Here is a 20,762-nt window from a genome sequence, read left to right as displayed (position 1 = left end):
CTCCCAAAGTGTCAAGTTAAGACCATGTATTTCCAATAATTTATTTTATACTTAGGGATTTAAGTTTTGAAAAGCAAGCACAAGACAGAAAAGATCAAGAACTTGAAGATGAAGATAAATATAACTACTGAGTGGAATAAGGAAATATTGTGAGTTTTATAAATTTCTTTTTGTTTGGGACCACACTCAGCAATACTCAGGGACTGCTCCTAGCTCTATGCTCAGGGGTCACTCCTGGTGGGCTCAAGGAACCATATAGAATGCCTGGGACAGAACCCAGGTTGGCCACATGCAAGGCAAGTACCTTATACTATGTACTATCTCTTCAGCTTCTTGTTTGATATTTTTCTAAGACTTTTGTTTTGCTTTTTTCTTTCATGGCCATAACTGATGATCCACAGGGCTTACTCTTGCTTTTGTGCTCAGGAATTCCTCCTGGTGGTGCTCATGGGACTCTATGAGATGCCAGGGATAGAACTCAGCTCAGTCGCATGCAAGTCAAAGACCTGACCTGCTGTACTATCTCTCTGGTCCCTAAGACTTTTCTAAAAATATTTCACTGCCAATAATATTGCCCATGGAATTTAAGCTGCTAATTAGATACCCAAAATCACTCTTATAGCTGCACTTACAACTGATTATAACAGATGATTTAACACATCTGAAAAAGTGATGTCAAGAAATTAAATCCAATGTCAAAGTACTTTTTTTCCTTTTAAAATTTCAAAATATAAAACCAAGGAGCTCTTGACTGTGAAAATTACATATATAAATGCATTGATTTGGGTCTTGTACCTCAGACCCTGAGTTTTACCCCATGTTTTTTTTTGCCAGTCATCTTCTTTCTCCTGCTGTCAGTTATAGGATGTATCTAAGGAACAGAAGCCAAATACACCTCAAGGCCAGACTGTGAAACGTAGAAGAAGCATTTTTGTGACACATAATTTTGTGATGCCCATTTCATAACTACTTGGATACAAGTTTGAGTTCAACGCAAGATTATTTTACTTTCCTTATTTTCTCTCATCCACAGTTGACTACTTTTCTTGGCATGTTATCTCAGCTTTAATTAAATTGACGTATCTTTTTCTCCCATTCTATGAACATATGTCTAGTTTTCTATTCCATAACCTACCTTTGGAGTCCTTCAGACTGATAGTAGCTCATTAGGTACTATTGAGAATTTGCTAATTTATTTATGCATGCTTTTGTTCCTTTATTTTTAATTTTAGTTTTTTTTTTTGAGTCACCGTAAGATGCAGAGTTACAAAGCTGACCATGCTCGGGTTTCAGACAAAAAGTGTTCCAACACCCATCCCTCCACCAGTGTACATTTCCCACCACCAATATCCCCAGTTTCCCTCCTGCCACCTTCCCTCCAGCCTGTCTCTGTGGCAGGCACTTTCCTTCTTTCTGTCTCGGTCTCTGTCTGTCTGTCTGTCGTCTCTCTCTCCCTCTGCTTTTGTTTTTTATATGAAAGAGTTGATTCATTTCTTCCTTGTAAACTCAAATTTACTCATTTTGTTTATGTGTGGGCATCAGGCAATCCGTTATTACATTAGAATGACTATATTTGGACATAATACATAGGGTCCATATTATTTCATTAGGAATTTGTTTTCTTATCAAAATCCTAATTATGCTTGAAGTAGGATATCACATTAATTGAAAACAAATATGTGGGTTTTTTTTATCTATTGCAATTCAAAATGTAAAGAGAACATTACATAAATTTATAGGAGAAGGGAATGATATCTGACAGGGTTGAGGTTACGTCACTAGGTAATCTCTAAGGTTCTTTTATCTCCTAAGTCCTGAGGCCCCTTGCTTCCTCTAATCTCCCCAAGACTGGTGAACTCTCCTCTGCCTTCATAGCAAACATTCCCAGGAACAAATATGGAGTCAAAGCCGTCCTTTTGCAGTACAAATGTGTATGTTGCAGTTACATCGAATATTTTTCTATTTTTTTCATAGAAATGAAAAGGCGTCAATCAAGAGATGCAAACATTCTCTGACCCAACAAGATGACTTTCCCCTGTGTGCACACACTCTTACCTAATTTGACCAGGCGTAGCTGGGATGTATTACTGCCTCTTTCTGTGCAAGCAGTTACTGAGAGGTTGTAGATATCTCCTGGTGGCAGGCTGAGTATCGAAGTCATGACATTGCGTGTTACCTGCACAGCAGAGAAGAGAAGGCTTTGAACTGCTACTAACCCAAACTAGAACACTACCCAAGTGATTCTAGAAAGATTCTTGCTCTTCTGTCCTGCAGTCTACAAGTGATTACGACTATACATGTGTTATTTGATATGAAAATGTTTCAAATTCTTCAATTGAGTCAAAAGCAAGGTAGCCTGTTGCCTGCATACAACACATTTTAAAATGTAATTTTTTTTAAAAGTCCCTTATTTGATCAGTTATGACATATACTTCCTCATTCACGACCTATTTTAGAAAAGACATCTCTGGCTTGCTATTTTCAGGTTCATTGCTTAGCTCTAGTGGAGAAGCTCAGAAGCAGCAAGGCATCCTAGACCCCTGGCTTTTGGGGGGAAGGGGCACATCTGGCAGTGCTCAGGGGCCAAACCTGGCTGGGTGCAGGTGACCATAGGTGGTGTCAGGATTTGAACTATTATTGCTGGATGCAAGCCAAGTACCTTAATGACTGTCCTATCACTGTGTACCTGCACGTGGCATTTTTACTAAAGAACCTTATTTACTTATTTTTCAGCCTCCGCTATAGCAGGTGTGGAACATGCAACCTGGTTCTAACCAACAGATGCTAAGCGGAAGTTGGCCGGGCAACTTCTTCAGTTCATAGCCTCTCTGTGCTAGGTCTCTACATCCTCTTGGTCACCTTCTGGAGTATGCGTGGGACAGTGATGAAGGTTCAGCCATGTGGATGAGGATGAAGCAGAGGGACAGATTAAGCAGGTTGGAAGAAGCTGGGTCCCTGGATGATGCCTTACAACAGATGTGCCTTATGAGTCCCTGACTAATGTGGGAAAAACAAAAACTTCATGTTCTTCGAGTCACTACCTTTCCTAGTTCTTAAAAACTCATTACAGTAGTTTAGTGTGTGTCCAATAACACAGTGTCAAAAAGCATAATACCTCTGGAAAGAAAGATGGCGGCCGCACGGGAGCCTTGTGGAAAGCAGGTTTGAGCCGGGGCTGGCGGGAGCGGCAGGGACCTCATGGGAAGGGGGGCTTTGTGGGCCGTCCCCCACGCCCCACCGAGGTCGCCAGCTGCCCCCCACGAGCGGCTCTCCGGCACGGCCACGACTCCAGGGCACAGAAACCAATCTCTTAACTAGCTAACTTTTAATAGAAATTCTTCCAGGGTCAATAAGTAAAATAGCAGAAATTCAAAACCGTGCGGCCACTTAAACCAAGTTGTAGAAAGCAAATCATTTCACAACGCTGTTTCAGCATGTCTGATTGTGGGGGGTGGGTCGTAAACTCTAAACAATAATTGTGCATCTTCTATCGAAATAATCTATCTAGTCAAAGTAGATAGAGTATTAACTAGAACTCATCTGCCTCACAAGAATTGGGAGGGGTGGGAGGTGGGGGTCTATTGGGGTGCGGGGTTAAAAATGAGTATTGGTAAAGGGAAATGTGTTTGGTATCTACATGACTGAGACCTAAACCCAAAAGTTCTGTAACTTTTCCCACAGTGATTCAATAAATAAATAAATTATAATAAAAAAAAATAGTGGTGTGCCATGCTAGGGGAAAAGGCAGCTCAGATAGAGAAGGGAGCACCAAATAAAGGGTGTTGGGAGGATCCTCCCAGGATAGGAGAAGCATGCTGAAAGTAAACTATAGACCAAACATGATTGCCACTCAATGCCTCTTTTGCAAACCACAACACCCAAAAGGAGAGAGAGAACAAAGGGGAATGCCGTGCCACAGGGTGGGATAGGGGAGATGGGGGTGGGAGGGATATTGGGATTCGTGGTGGTGGGAAATGGGCACTGGTGGAGGGATGGGTATTTGGTCATTGTATAATTGAAACCCAAGCACAAAATTTGTAAGTCTACAACTGTACCTCATAGTGTCTCACTAATAAAAATAAAAATTAAAAAAAAAAGCATAATAAACTAGGAGAAAAACGTTCAGCAAGGTGGGGCCCGAGAAAGACAGAGTACAGAAGGTTAGGCTTCTTTTTGCCTATGGCCATGCATATGGCCACAATGGCTAACATCCTGGATAGGATCCTTGGCACACCATATGGCCCCTGGACACCATTAGGGGTCATTCCTGAGTGCAGATCCAGGAACAGCCCTTGAGCATCACAGGGTGTGACCCCCAAACAACAACAATAACAAAAACTCACCATACCCGATCTACTCAATTATTTAGTTGTTAGAGGTCTATGGAGAAAGATCTAAATACATCTACTCTGGTTTTCTTGAAAATGCTTGTCATCCTGAAGAGAATGCTGAAATCATAACTCTAAAACAAAGTCAATAATCAATACTATAGTTACAACTCCTGTAACTCACAATCAAAGATTAAAAGGTAAGCTCTGTGAAAGGAGGAATTTGATATTTGTTCATTGTTCTATTTCTACAGCTCAGAACAGCTCTGACAGACAGAGTTTGATAGACACTTATTTAATATCTTGATAAATATTTGCTTAATGATTTGCAATAGCTGTACAGATCTGTTTGGATGTCCTACTCTGAAATTTAAGGAAACATACACTCTTTTTAATTTTTTTCTTTCCTTCAGCAACAACCATCCAATGCAACATTCTAGAATGGGAGAGATCAGTTGTGTCATCCCCATATGTCCAGCTAATATATAGCAGACTGTTGAAATATTCCACAGAAGTGATTTCTGGAGCAACAGGAGCTGTGAAAAAGGAAAGAATGCACGTCAGCATATCAGAGTAAAAATTCTTGAAGTCTTTCTCATTAAAGCATGCCATGCCTTAGAGTGAATTTAAGGAACTAATATATTACTGCATGATGCTCCTGGGGTCCCCTGGCCCCTCTGGGTGGCCTGGAGGAGGCTATGGTAGAGAGAAGGCATCAGTTTTATGGGAGCCACATGGCACAGCCAGATTCATGTAGTACAAACAAAACAAACAAACACTGTCCTCTCGTTGTTCATCGATTTGCTCAAGCAGGCCCAGTGAGGTCTCCATTTTGAGACTTGTTGTTACTGTGTTTGGCATATTGAACATGTCACAGGTAGCTTGCCAGGCTTTGCCATGTGGGCGAGATACTCTCAGTAGCTTTCCGGGCTCTCAGAGAAGGGCGGAAGAATCGAACCCAGTTCAGCAAGGCTGGCTGCGTGCAAGGCAAATGTCCTACTGCTGTGCTATCGCTCCAGACCTCATGTGGTACATTCAGGATAAATGAAGGCATTAAGGTCTTATTTACAAATTTTGTAATTTGCAGAATCTTAGAATGTCTGCTTGTTTTGTATGCTTGCTGTGACAATGTCATTAGAAATTGATAACCTTATTTTTCAAGCGATAGCACAGCGGATAGGGCATTTGCCTTGCATGCAGCCAACCCGGGTTCGACTCCTCCGCCCCTCTCAGAGAGCCCGGCAAGCTACCAAGAATATCCCTCCCACACAGCAGAGCCTGGCAAGTCCCCCCACGTGGCATACTCAAAATGCCAAAAACAGTAACAAGTCTCACAATGGAGATGTTACTGGTGCCCACTCAAGCAAATTGACGAACAATGGGAGGACAGTGCTACCGTGCTACATTTTCCAAGCAGTACCTAAACTTTGGAGTCATATATTTTGTTGTGGCAAAGATATTTATGGGAATATAGTCATATCAAGGAATAAAACGACAGGATAGGCTGGAGAGATGGCACAGCAGCAGGTAGGGCGTTTGCCTTGTCTGTGGTCCAAATTGTGTTTGATTCCTTGCATCACATATGATTCCCCCAGCCCACAAGGAATGACCCCTGAGAGCAAAGTGAGAAGTAAGCTCTGAGTACCATTAAATATAAACAAAAACGGACAGGACACATTCTCACAAATGACAAGGTAATGTCACTGACTGTCTCAAAAGTTGAAGCAAGAAGGGGAAGGAGAAGCATGTTCCTTTCATACACCACAAAGCTAAATTCTCTATTATAAAAGATCTTATTGATTTCTTTTGGATTATTACACATTTACATTTAGTTTTATCCCAGTTTGAGGGCAGTTTTTCAGAAGTTTTCTGCATTCTGAAAGCATATTTGGATTAATTTCAAAGTACTGTATAATTCTGAAAACTTAAGAAACTACATGAGAATTTAAATCCCAGTACATACTGGTTTAAACACATTCAATTCAAGGATTCAGCAGAACAAAGTATTTGGAGGATAATTTATACAAACAATAAAGAATTATTTTCTTAAATATGGCACTCACTAATAGAACAACTATTTGTAGCTGTGGTTTCAATGTGTCACCAATGATTTATGACACAAAAAAGTAAAACACATGCTTCTTCTCAGGTGAAGTGGAGATGACATTTATATGTTTGAAAGTACAGTCTTGAAATACCTACCATGTATCTAGCAAGTAATACAAATCCACATCATTTTTCAGAGTATTCTAAGAGAATAATAAGCTTACCTTCTTTAATAACTTCTTATCATGTTTCTGTGTATTTCAGTATATAAAGTTCCTCGGACATATATTTCTTTAAGGACTATATTTATGCGAATTTGAAAAATCTTATTGAAGCATCATGATTTACAAAGTTACTCATAGTTGAGTTTTAGATGTACAATGTTGTACCACTGATTCCACTACCAGTGTCAAGTTTCTCCACCAATGTTCCCAGGGTCCCTCCATGATCTCCCCCTGTTCTCCTTCTCCTTCCAGCCTGCCCTTTTGTCTGGCTCTTCTCTAAGTTCGGTTGTTAAATGTGCGCTTTCTTGCTTTCTGTGTTGACTCTGTGGTTTAGCTATTTGACTCTATCATTCCTTAACGCCACCTTTGTACCGTAACCCCGTGACCTGGCCCCGGTTACTTCTCATCTGTCAAAGACTATTTTTGCATGTTCTGATTCTCACGAGGACAAGAAACGTTTAAAATTGCAAGGAGGTGAAAATGTCTGCCTTAAAATTTTTATATTATGTGTTGCGTTAAAACCCAGCAGATTGCTGAAGGACCACGAGGGGGCACTGTTTCTTCATTAAACAGGAGCACAGTAAGCATGACTTTCCTTGGAGATAGGAAAGCAAGCAGCCTAACAAGGAAAACAGAATTGAGATCTGAACAAGCCCCACCTTATTCAAACATTTTACCCTTATTTCTTTGAATACTATACACTTCAGCAATTTCAATTACCATAGAAATTGAAAGCATGGGAAAGTAAAATATGAGATCTTTGCTTGGCATGTAAAATGCTACAGGGTTTAAGGTGTCTGTTTGCATTGCATGTGGCAGACCCCAATTTGATTCCTAACACTAGGGAATATGTTCCCCTGAGCACAGAAGCAGAAAAAAATTGAAATGGAACTGTTAGAAGAAAGGCATGCCTCCTGTACTAAAATTTCAAATAGTTCAGAAAGTATAAAAATAAAAGTCAGATATTAGTATGAGTCATGTAATCTAATTTAATTCTCATAGCAATACAGCTGTTGTACCCATTGTTTAGAAGTAAAAATTGAGATTCTGAGTCAGTAGACTCAGATAAAATCATAGAGCACTAAGATCACAAATAATAAAACAAAATTAATTACTTTGTTCGGAGGGGCACATCTGGTGATCTCAGGAGTTACTCCTGATTCTGCACTCAGGAATTCCTCCTGGCAAAATTATGGGACCATATAGGATTCCGGGGATCAAATTCGTGTCAGCTGTGTGCAAGATAAGCACCCTATCAACTATACTATAGCTCTGATCTCAAATTTTATTTATCTACTTATTGCTTTTTAGGCCACATCCAGTGGTGTTCAGGGCTTAACCCTTGGCTCTACACTCAGGGATCACTCCTGCCAGGGCTTGGGGGACCTTACTGGGTGCCAGGGTTTGAACACAGGATGGCCATATGCAAGGAAAGTGACCTACTACACGTACTATGACTCCAACCCCTTTTTATTTATTTTATTTATTTGGGGTGGTTGGCAGGGCACACCTGGCTGTGCTCAGATCTCACTGCTAGCTCTGCAGTCAGACGTCACTCTTGGCTGGGATGATTGAGGTGCCGGGGACTGAATCTGGGACAGATGCGTGCAAGGCAAGCACCCCATCTGCTGTACTATCTCTCTGGCCTCACACCAGATTTTGTGTATCCCAGAAAAAGGGAAAAAATTCCCAAAGACCAAATCATAGTCGGCTCACCTAGGCAAGTAGCTAATTAACTCATTTGTTAGCCACTTTCATACTCAGAATTACTATGTCTACCTACCTACACTAATCCTCGCCTAGTTCCTGTTCGTTTCAGTGTAACTGAAACTACTTCAGGCCAGAACTTCAAATCCTCTAAGTCACTGCCTTCTGAGACCCTACCCAAACTGACGAAGCAGAAGTGAGTCCTGGTTCGCTTAGCTAGTGCTTAGGCAATACGGAGGCAGTCTTTGAAAGAGAACACAGAAGCTTGGGACTGTGGAGATCATTCACCTCAAGTTCCTTAATGAGGAATGATCAGAGTCAAGGCATGGGGGGGGGAGGGGTTCAAAGTGTTAGATGGGAGGTGTGGGGAGCCAGATTGCTGCTCTTGCAAAGCATTCTTGGTATAATTTTTTTTAATACCAAGACAGCGAGATTTAATTAAAATGAAATATGCAACTGATATAGTCAGAAGTTTCATGCAGGACTTGTCAAATGGTATTTCTTCATTTTTTGGAGTCCCTTGACTTTTCTATTCTCTCAGTTTAACAAAGGGAAGTAGATGGCACCTACCACAGAAAAGGAAAAGTGTAAGGTGACTGTTGAAAATTCACCAACATCAATGTATTTCTATTTCTCTTTTTTTTTAAAAAAAGAAATCTTTCTTTTGGTTTTAGAGCCACACTCAATTGTGCTTGAGGTTACTCTGGCTCAGAGATCATCCTCTGAGATTCTCAGGGGATCAAATGGGAGTGGTCTGGGTGGAGGATCCCTGAATATACATCACACTCCAGCCCTTTGACGACTCCCTTCCTTCCTTCCTTCCTTCCTTCCTTCCTTCCTTCCTTCCTTCCTTCCTTCCTTCCTTCCTTCCTTCCTTCCCTTCCCTTCCTTTCTTCCCTCCCTCCCTTCCTTCCTTCCTTCCTTCCTTCCTTCCTTCCTTCCTTCCTTCCTTCCTTCCTTCCTTCCCTCCCTCCTTTCCTCCTTCCAACCCTCTCTCCCTCCCTCCCTCCTCCTCTTCTCCTCTCCTTCCTTCCTTCCTTCCTTCCTTCCTTCCTTCCTTCCTTCCTTCCTTCCTTCCTCCGTTCCTTCCTCTCTCTCTCTCTCTCTCTCTCTCTCTCTCTCTCTTGTTGGACCTTCAGGGGCTTCTCCCAGTTCTGTGCTTGGGGTTCCTCCCAGCAATACTCAGGGAACAATGTGGTTCCCTGGCATACACATGCAAGGCAAGTACCTTAACCTCTGGACTATCTCTCCAGCTCCCCTCTGTTCCATTTTAACTCAAAAATGTGAACAGAGCAAACTTAGATCAGAGAGAAAATATTTTGTTAAAGTTATTCTTCTTTATTTTTATGTAGGAGTACTGCTATTTATTCAGCCACTGATTAGCTGATTGAATCGTGCATGAATTCCACCTTACTTCAAAAAAAATTTTTTTTATAATTTTATTTATTGAATCACTGTGAGAGCAGTTACAAAATTTTCGGGTCTAAATCTCGGTCATACAATGAAACACCCATACCTTCACCAGTTCCCATTCTCCACCCCCAACAACCCCAGTATACCCCCATCCCACACCCTCCCCCTACCTGTGGGGCTGATGATTTCCACATTACTCTCTCTCTACTTTGATCACATTCAATATTTTGACACCAGACCCATCATTATTATTTGAGATTTTACCCCAACACTCCGATCTTCTGAAAAGGCAACGGTAGACAATTTTCTTTCTATTGCTGGTTATGAATAACATACGATGTCATGTGGCTGCAGTAGTGGCCGCACAATTTTGAAATTCCGAAATTTTAACACTTAAATCTGGAGGGATTTCTGCCAAAACCTGCTGGGTTCCCAGATTTGCTCCTAAGTCTCTGGGATCATGACCGTAAAGCAGCTTGATCAGGAGCCAGAAAGGCCGTTCGTGGACGATGACTTGGGGTCTCGTTGGGGTGGGGAGGATAGAACTGGCTCCACCCCCATCCCATGAGGCCCAACAAGTTTCATCACTGCAGGCCCAAGCCTGACTGTCCAGTGGCCTCTGGAGGATGGTGGCCACTGAGCCACCAAGGGGAAGCAGACGGAGGGACAGCACCCTTTCCCCCCTAGGGTGGCCTGGCGACAGAAACCTACTGCGGGGGCTGGACACATTTCTGCCAAAAGCCACTGGATTTCAAGATTTGTTTCTGAGTCTATGGGATCATGGCCATTAAGCAGCTTGATCAGGAGCCAGAGAGGACATTTGTGGGCAATGACTTGGGGTCTTGTTGGGGTGGGAAGGACAGAACCGGCTCCACCCCCATCCCGTGAGGCCCTGCGTGTCTCGTCACTGTGGGCCCAAACCTGACTGTCCAGTGGCCTCTGGAGGATGGGGGCCACTGGGCCACCAGTGGGAACAGGCCAAGGCACGAAACCTATTCCCACCTGGGTTGGCCCAGGATTGGTAACCTACTGCAGGGACCGGATGCATTTCTGCCAAAAGCCTCTGGGTTTCAAGATTTGACTCTGAGTCTCTGGGATCATGGCCATTAAGCAGTTCAATCAGGAACCAGAGAGGCCATGCCTCCAATTATATAGCTGAGCCGGAGGTGGTTTGTGAGTGTGTTTCCCACATACCTAACTTTTGGCCATTTACTTTCTTGGTAAACTTTGCCCCAAGTTTTTGGGGTCTGGCCAAGTTATTCTTCTTTTTAAGAATATTTTTCTCTTTTATCTTCTCAGTACAGTGCTACTTAGAACCTCGTGGTTCAAGCTAAAGTTTCTGCAAAGTCTTGGTTCAAGCACCCAGGGTTTGTGCTTCTTTGATGAACTTCCTCTTTTCCTTTGCGACCTTGGTCATCTCTATGCTCTCAGCTATATAATGATGTACCATATAATTTAAAGCATTGAACATCTAATGCTAATAGCCTCTTTGTTTTCCATTTTTGTTGGTAGTTTGCTTGTTTTATTTATTTATTTTTGGTGTCTTTTTTTTTGGGGGGGGGGGGGGAGAGGTCTTTTTTTTTTTGCAGGGAAAGGGGCATAATCAGTGGTACCCAGAAAGTACTCCTGGCCAAGCGACTACTACTTTCTCAGGGGTCACTCCTGGAGGGAATCCAGGGAGCCATGTGGTGATGGGGATTGAATCCAGGCCTCCTGCATTATAAAAAGAATGTGCTCAGTCTGTTGAGTTGTCTCTCCAGCTTGCTAATGCATTTTTTTTTATTAAAATAGCTATGATTTGTGCCACATCTATTACTAAGTAGTTTAGTAAATTGGGACGTGATTATGAATAATAATTTTAAATCCTTATCATCCCTATTTTACAGATGACAAATACGAAGATTTGCAAAATTTACTTGTCAAGCTTACAAGTGATGTAGTTTGAATTTCAGATTCAAACTCAGGTCCTCCTGTTTCCAAAGCTGTCAGCTTTAGAAAATTGTATAATTAATAAGGAAATGGAGACACTCTGGCAATGATAATTATTCAATGGGTCAAATCAATTGAGTGCCGAGTGCAGCTGAAAGATTTACCTGCCGCATTTGAATTCTAATCAATTCCAAACAGGACCCTAGAAATCAAGGGCAATGACTCAGAATAAAAACTCAGGGAAGTGGCTCACTTCAAAAAGACATTTTAAATTGAAAAAGATTATCTCTTAAATAATAAATTTTCATAAGCAAGCAGTTTACCTCCATGAAACTGACATTCAATCAATGAGCCAGTCAGTGGATCAGACAGGCTCTTTTTGGAGATGTGTTTCTCAAAATCTCTGCAGAAGAGGGTTCGTGACCCCAGAAGTACTTCCCACATGCACCCACCTGTTATATAGCTGATGGTAGAGCTGTCACAGCAGCTCAGTTCTGGGTCTCCCCACGTCACCATGGTAACTCGGAAGTTGTAGTACCATGCTGGCAACAGATTAGCGATTCTCTGTAAAAAAAAGGAAGGGGACAAAAAGCTAAGGAGTGGGGATGGGACATCATGTTTTTGAAATATATTTACTTCTTATGAGGTCATGAAGGAAATTAGCAATTTTTATATTCCTTTCTATGTCCTTTAATATTTCCCAAAGTTTCCATTAAAATCCTTCCTGGAAAGGCATGTGATGTCAATCCAGTGATTATGAAAATACAATTTTCTACAGAGATTCAGTGATACAGAATCAAATAATTTTAAGCTGGATTTTACTCCCCAGTTTCCTACTCATTTACACAGTGACATCAGACTTCTCCATAGGGGACAGTGCCGCTGCACACACCGATTTCTGAGGATCTCTTGTCACTCTGTCCTCTCCTAACTTGGTCTACAAGCATGTGTTTTTGTCGGGCAACAATGAGAGTTGTCATATGATCAGAGGGCCACTGTCACTCAGAGACTGGTAGGTAGCCAGCATTTAAAAACTGTCCTGGCTGGAGAGATAGCACAGCTGGTCGGACATTTGCCTTGCATGCAGCTGAGCCGGGTTCGATTCCCAGCATCCCATATGGTCTTCCGGAGCACTGCCAGGAATAATTCCTGAGTGCATGAGCCAGGAGTAGTCCCTGTGCATCGCCGGGTGTGACCCAAAAAGAAAAAATAAAAAGCAACTATCCTGGTCATGGAAAGAACACCCTTTACTTGCTCTCTTGCAAAGCATCCTGATGGTCTAATTTGATAGTTTTTTTTCACTGATGTGTAAGTGTTATGGCAAGAACAGTCATCCTTAGGATTAGACTGTGTCACCAACAAGTGAATGACTAAAGTCTGGGTATTCTTCCTCAGGAGCAGTGAGAAATGAGAACTACTTTGCAATCTACTGAAAATTCTGAATTAGCAAATAGATTTTATTCAGGGTAAACACAATCATTTCTTCCACGTTTCCCCACTCTCAAACTCTACCCCCACCACTCTCTCTCAAAAACAAAATTTCAGAAGCAAAGTCCATGAAAAAAAATCTTAAGAGTTGCAAGCTACCTGTGTGCATTCTCAAAAGATATCATTTACAGGTCACTTTCCCCGCCCCCTTTGCTAATGTATAAAGGTGTGCTGGTTTACAGTGGAAGCTGAGAGCTGGTTCCCTGGAGCTCACCACGGAGGCCGTTAAGGAGACCGTTGCTGCTATTTCATAGTAGGTTGTCCATTCAGAAGTCATGGTTGCAGGGTTGAAATAAAACATCTCCACCACGTATTTCCGGAACACGCCTAAGTAAGGTCTGGTCCAACTCAAAACCACTGCTGTAGGGCCCAGTGGATAGAGCATTAAATCCTTTATTCCAGTTGGAACTAGAGAACAGGGATACGGGGAGAGGAAAAGCCAAGAAGGAATATGCAATATTTTAGCAATGGCTTGAAACTTTATATAGCCAGTCTCAACTATCTAAGAAAACCATTGAAAACTAAACATAGGTGCCCCCAATTCCCCCCCCCGCCCCCCCGCCGAGTGTTAAGCATTCCTGAGAATGTCCCCCAGATACACAGCCACTTATCACTCTGGCGGTAGAATATGGGGAAATAAGTATGATCTGCTCAGTTGTGATGACAATGACCTGGCTTTGGACTTTGGACTCCTTCAAACAGTACTCCGACCAGATGATTATTCTTGTGTCTAGAAACTTACCGATGGCAAATGTCACAGGATCTGAAGGTGGTCCAATCAAAGGGCCTTTTCTGAGGTACATCACAACCTGGTACTGGGCCCCAGGAACCAGATTTTCAATAATAGTTTTGCTTGAGTTCACCTTCAAATCAAACATCCAATAAGACTGATTTAGAGCTGGGCTTTTCAAGGCTGAAGTGGTATTCAGATAGTCATTGTGGATCCATGGATATCTTTGAAATTCAGGTTCAAGTCCTTACCCATGCTGGGGAAGGTCAGCTTTCAAACTTAGAATGATTTATAGTTTGTGTGAACACTGAAGGGGACCCAGAACATTCCAATTCCATGGCTGGATTTAATAAGCCTCATGAACTGCTTTATCCCCATCACTGTCAGTCGTAACTGTGTTCACAGGAGACACATCAGCCTTTCAACATAATCAAATCAGCAATACTGTGAGGAGATTCTGACATCCTAAATTGTGGTGTCAGCTGATTATACACAATGGAATGTCTTTAGTCTCTCCTCACTTAGAAGCATAGAGTATCTAATTATAGAGATGGAAACGACCTCAGAGATTATCTAGTCCAAATCTCTCATTTAATAGATGAAGAAAGAAAAGCCAGGGATGGCCAAGGTCATGTATTTAGATTCAGTGGTGGGGTGGAAACTCTACTTTGCGACCTCTACTCCATGCTACAGTCTGAGCATTGAGATAGAGTGGAAAACACTTTGCAAGGCTCTGGTGACCTCAAGAAATAAGTTTGTAGAGAATGTTTCACATTTAGATGAGCTCTGGTTTACAGTTCATTTTTTTAGACTTTGGAAGTGTGACAAATGCTGTATAGAGAAAAATGGTAAGAATAGATAGATGAATGAACTGTATTGGTTGGAGTCAAATGTTGGTATGCACAAAGATTGATGATTCAACTAGAAGGTTAAGAAGCATGCAGACTAGACATTTAACTCCTCTAATATTTAGCCAGTCTTTCTTGCTGGGAAGAACATGGATTTTCTGTTGGGATTGCCAAGGACCAAATTCTGATTCTATTTTCACAGGAAAAGGAATTTATAATCCTAATTTATCTTCCTCATTGATTAAGTACAGATAATTGTTCATATACCTGGGAGTTGAAAGGATACATATATCAGATCAATAAGTCTAACAATACTCATCAATTTTCCAACCTTTAGGTTATTTAAATATTGCAAAATTGATGTAAAAAAAGCATGAACCAACAGAGATCAGTATTATCCACCATACAAGCATCTTTAAAAGTCTTACGATGATTTTAACATAGTATTGAAGATATGTTATGAATTATTCTGTATGGTACCATAATTAAGCCCAGAGCTTCATACATGCAAGGCATGTGTTGTACCAGTAAGCCACATCCCTGGACCTAAGATGAATATTAAACGTTTTCAGTACCAGAGACTGATCCTCCACCATAGAATTCCTTGTTATGGTGAACTGGTACAACTTGCTTTACATGTTAGGAGGAGAAGCAGCATAACAAAATTTCTTTTCCAGGGGCAAACTTGGGCGATGGGCGATGGGCGATGGGCACCTGCCTCAGAGTGCCATTTGAGTTGTTTTGATTTGATAATATTTTAGGGGAACTGGAGGCCATGGTGGAGAGAAGCCCACACTAGGGGTGGGATTGATGTTGGAAAATGGAATGCCTGTAATAACTGTATTATGAACAAGCAGCTTGGTAAATCACAATGTTACAATAAAAAATTTTTTTTAGAAAATAAAGAAATTTTTTCAATAATTTGACCTAATTTGACCCAAATGAGAAGTTCGATGCTTGTATAACAGTCTCACCCTTCCCTTCCTTTATATATATATATATATATTAGAAATTTTTGCCCATTTTAGAATTTTGCTCAATGCCATATTGATAAAATTGACCAAATGGATATTATTAGTTTGTTTCTCCAAGAAATGCTCTGAATAAATACTTGCATAATCTGTGTATAACTAAGCAGTGCTATTTACTTTTGCAAAAATACATTTTTTACATGATAAAACCAGCACATGTTCATTGTCAAAACAGTTCACTTAGCAAAAGAACAAATGAAATAAATCAACTCTTTTGGTCCTTTCCCCACCATTTTCAACATTTTGGTGGACAACTCTCTAATTCTCTCTCTCTCTCTCTTTCTCTCTCTCTCTGACACACAAACACACACACACACACACACTACACACATATACACATGTACATATACACATTTGCATGCATGCGTACACACACAAACATATCACTGAGTCCACTGCAGTTATATTATCCATATTGCTTCAAACTATCCTTTTAAAATTTAAGAATACATGAAGGCATACTATTATACCTGTAAGTGCTGAACGACCTGATTAATTACTCATTTACTATAACAGTATATAGAGTACAACACCTGCCTCAGAGTGCCATTTGAGTTGCTTTGACTTGATAATATTTTAGGCAATTATTGTTTAGCCAAAGGGCTATCACAAACACTTAATATCTATCATAATATAGTCTTCCTTAGAAAACTAGTTTCTTAAAAGTAAAAAAACTCATTTCTATATTTCACATTACTAAAAACTTCAGAGACAACTGTGATACTAGACTGACTTATCCTGATAACAAATCAAATACCAAATCTCCCCCCATTTTTAATAACTGCTGAGCCACCATCTTCTACCTACACTTCTATCACTTTGTACCTTCTTAAAATTTGTCCAGGACCTTCTTGGTATGTGTTGCAGGTGGGAAGGAAAAATGGTCCTGCAAACTACTTACTAAATAGTGGATGTTTTATTCCCTACAGGGGCACCCTCCACTCCTCTAGCAATTTTTTTTTATCCCTCCTTTGATCACTATTTTCTCCTATCCTATTCCGGACTGAGTCTTTATTCCAGAAAATTTGGTCCAGCCCTTTGTCTCTCCAACTGTGCACTGGTACTATTCCTCCTGAGCTAAAGCAGCAGGCGGGACAACGCGGCACAGAGCTGAACTGTAGGACAGACAGTTAGATAATAGGGTGGAACTCAATGATAGCAGGGTTTCTTTGCCTCTGAAACAGTCTCATTTCTACTTTCTGTGTTCCTCTTCCCATTTTTTTAATACTCAATTGTAGTTATTCAGGCTATCTTGGAAAACTTCTAGAACTTCTCCCTTGATTCAAAGAGAATTTAGCTAGGTTTGTCTAATAGCAAAACTATGTTATATATATTCACCGTCACTGTCTTCCCATTGTTCATCAATTTGCTCAAGTGGGTCCAGTAATGTCTCCATTGTGACACTTGTTACTGTGTTTGGCATACTGAATACGTCATGGGTAGCTTGCCAGGTTTTGCCGTGTGGGTGAGATACTCTCGGTAGCTTGCCAGGTTCTACAATGATAAGTAATTTCTTGTGCAGCTAAGCCTGGACACTGCATTAAGCCCTATTATCTTTTGGGGGCCATACCGAACAATGCTTTGGGAACCATGTGGTACCAAGGATCAAAGCTAGGGACTCCCACAAAAGCAAGTATTTCAGTTCTTCAAGTCATCTCCCTGGCCCGAATCCTATTATGTGTATTACAATTTCAGTGTCTCTTTTTGAGATGGAAAGACTCTGGAGATCAATCAAGTTGTATAGAAGGAAGAGGAGGAGGGTGAAGTCATCCCACCCGCAGTTCTTACAATGGCCTGCAGGCTACTGGAAGGACACCCAGCTCAGGGGTCAAATTCCTACCTGCCCTCCAAAGTGTGGCCTCCTTCGGGCCTGTAATCCCTCACAATTTAACATTAGCATTTTAAGAAGGCTTTGCCAAAGTGCACTTAAATGGGCCTTTTCTGGCTCATTTATAATTTAGAATCTATCTTTAGCCTTTGGCTTTAATGCAAAAGCGAAGTCATCTGCATAGTAGGTGACTGGGAGCATCAGGTTGTCATCGCAGAAGGGAAGCATGTATATTGGTTTCTGAACCACACCCAGTCATGCTGTTTTTGACGCACACCCACTTCTGGCTCTGCACTCAAGAATCAATGCTGGTGGGGCCCAGGGGACCATATGTGGTGCTAGGGATCGAAGCCAGGCCATCCACCTGCTCTGCTACCACTTTGGGAAGCTTAGTTTTCTCTCCATCTAGAACTGGTTGTCTTTGTGGGTCAAGGAAGGACGCATCTCAGCTTCCCTGTGAGCTGTGATGACTACTTCATCAGTTTGACACAGTAACTCTTTAATTCAAGGTAAGAAGAGGACTTATTTTCAATTAAGGGCTTTCTCGGCCCAGAAAGCCTGTAAAATGTGCCCGAAACCATGGCCCCAATTCCTCTCATAGGCTTAGAATTCTCATTCTCTTTATTTCACAAAGTCAAAATTTATGGGCATGAACAGAAGCATTCCAAGTAGCTTTTATATAGCAATTTTTTTTTGAGTGGTGTATACACCTGACTATGCTCAGGACTTATTCCTGGCTCTATACTCAGGAATCATTCCTGGCAGTGCTCAGGAGATCGTATGTGTGCTGAGAATCAAACCCAGGTCAGTAGCATACAAGGCAAGCATCTTACCTGCATCTGGCTCCTACAAACTTTTTTTTTCAAAATACTATATTTTCTATTTGTTTCACTCAAATGTGTCATTTAAATTCACTGTCACTGTCCTCCCATTGGGGCTGGAGTGATTGCACAGTGGTAGGGCATTTACCTTCCACGCGGCTGGCCAGCCGAGCCTGGTTCGATTCCTTCACCCCTCTCGGAGAGCCCGGCAAGCTACGGAGAGTATCATGCCCACACGTGCTATCGCTCCAGTCCATGATTTACAATACTAATGTTCATGATGGTTTCTCATGCACATAATTCCAGCACCACACTCATCACCTCTGACCTCCTTCCCTCCCCCAAGGACCCGACACTCCTCTCCTTCTGCCCTTTCTCCCCACAACCAATCCAAGCAATTCAACCCGTTGTTTCCTGTGTACCTTGCTGTGTATCTTTAAGTCCTCTTTATGAGAGAGATCGTTCTGTATCCATCATTTTGTTTTTCTTTTAGGGAAGGAATTACTTGTAAGATAACATGAATTGATAAAAATTGATTTCATGAAGTGATAAAGACAGATTTTCAGAAGCTAGGTTTGTGCTCCAGACTTCCTGGGAGTATTTGGAGCACTGGGGGCAGCCTCTACTCTCAGGACTATTAGTTAGGACTGGGCACATCCACTGGGGATGTCCACTTCCTCCCAGAACCCCATTGAGTACCTTCTGTACCCATCTCTCCTTCAGAACCCTTCTGATTGTGATTAGCTAGAGGGAGCATTTTACTGCCTGTGCTCAATCAAGTAATCTTAGAGAACACTTCTCTTTAAAGAAAAATAAGCAACTGCACTGACGTATCTGAATCTCACACTGAAAAATGTCCAGAGGGCAGTGGTACAGCAGTGACATAGCTTGGTAATAAATCCTAAACACCAACTGTCCCACTAGCATAGCAATATTTATTAAGCCGCAGCCACACTTCTCAAAAACAGTTTTTGAATGATGTTTCCAGGGAACCTTCTCAAAAAGAAAGAAAGAAAGAAAGAAAGAAAGAAAGACTTCTCAAAAACAGTTTTTGAATGATGTCACTTGTTCAGTTAAAATGACAATGACAATAATAGTCTAGTTAACAAGTTAACCTTCCTCTGGGGGTCTCTCCCCTGGGGCACTGTTAAGATCTTTTGCAAGTTCTTGGGTCCTGAGGCAAGGAGTCCCTCTGGCTCCTTGGGCTCTTCGCTGACCCGTGGCTACTTGACCTCCTTAGGCAGAGGAACTGCAGAATTACACTCCAGCCTCAGGAACTCGGTCCTACCGACCTCTGGCTCTCACTTAGAGTAGAGGAGCTTGCAAGAGAAGGGCTAATCAGAATGACGGGAGGTCTCCAGCCTCTACTGTCTGGCACGCACAGGCACGCAGGGAGTTTTCTCGACTTAAGGACCAAGGTGAAAGGGAGCGGAAGATGACTGGCTTGCAGGGCTCAGGGCAGGTCCTTGTCAAGCCGCTCGCAGGCACCCGGCATCGCAGCGCACCGGCTCCTGGCCCCTCCCGAGCAGGGTAGGGTCCCACCCCCTCTCCTGTACCTGCGTGCAGTACTGCTTCTCCAGCCGCTGGCTCTCCTTCTGCTTCTGGCAGGTGAGCGACACCACGGACACGAGGGTGCCGTTGGAATTCTCCTGGGATGACGTCCAGGACAGCAGCGCCGTGGTGGGGCTGAGGACTCGCACGCTCACCTGCTGCGGCTTCTCCGTCAGTTCTTCGATCCACTCCCCTGCGGGACCTGCACGCGGCCAGGCGGCCAGGCAGAGACAAGGGAGGAGGGTTTGCACCGAGCCTCAGGGACAGGGGAGCCTAGCAGAAGAGAAACTCTCCCGGGCCTGAGCCACCTGACAGGGGGCAAGGCGTTAGCCCTGCAAGCGGCCGACCTGGGTTCGGTTCCCGGACATCCCATATGGTCCCCCAAGCACCGTCAAGAGTAATTCCTACGTGCAGAGCCAGGAGTAACCCCTGAGCATTGCCGGGCATGAGCCAGAAGGAGAAGAAACTCTACTGTAGCTCCGAAGGTGAGGGCTCAAAGAGTTGGAGTGCACGTGGAAACCCCAGGTTGAATCTCTGGTCCTGCAGAGTGCCCCAGAACAGTGCTGGGTGTGTCCCTTCTCCCAGGCGCGCGCGGAGATCTGCAGATCGCAGAGTCCTCCAGAACACTGCTGTGTGTGGCCCCTCTCCCTGGTACACACACACACACACACACACACACACACACACACACACACACACAAGCACGAACGCCCACGCAGACAAACACATATGCACACTTTCCTCTTAGACATTGAGAGTAAGGCTGGGATCACAGTCTCCCAGAACACTGCTGGTTGTGACCCTCTCCCCGGTACACA

The 20,762-nt window shown here is 42.5% G+C and overlaps 1 protein-coding gene across 2 annotated transcripts in view; it reads right to left on the bottom strand.

Annotated features, from left to right (window-relative positions):
- The window catches only part of PTPRO (protein tyrosine phosphatase receptor type O), a 246,991-nt gene that overhangs the window by 72,948 nt on the left and 153,281 nt on the right, over nt 1–20,762 (bottom strand). For both annotated transcript variants that reach the window (XM_056134615.1, XM_056134616.1), the window contains exons 7-12: nt 19,950–20,146; nt 13,878–13,998; nt 13,350–13,543; nt 12,100–12,211; nt 4,713–4,864; nt 2,056–2,176 (exon numbers count right to left, since the gene is read on the bottom strand). In XM_056134615.1, coding sequence (XP_055990590.1) covers nt 2,056–2,176; nt 4,713–4,864; nt 12,100–12,211; nt 13,350–13,543; nt 13,878–13,998; nt 19,950–20,146 — 897 coding nt within the window. The remainder of the gene's footprint in view (nt 1–2,055; nt 2,177–4,712; nt 4,865–12,099; nt 12,212–13,349; nt 13,544–13,877; nt 13,999–19,949; nt 20,147–20,762) is intronic.

Source organism: Sorex fumeus, unplaced genomic scaffold, assembly GCF_029834395.1.
Source record: "Sorex fumeus unplaced genomic scaffold, SorFum_2.1 ptg000100l, whole genome shotgun sequence".
NCBI lineage: Eukaryota > Metazoa > Chordata > Mammalia > Eulipotyphla > Soricidae > Sorex > Sorex fumeus.
Note: the sequence above shows the minus strand (reverse complement) of the source record. Positions and strands in the feature narration are given on the sequence as shown.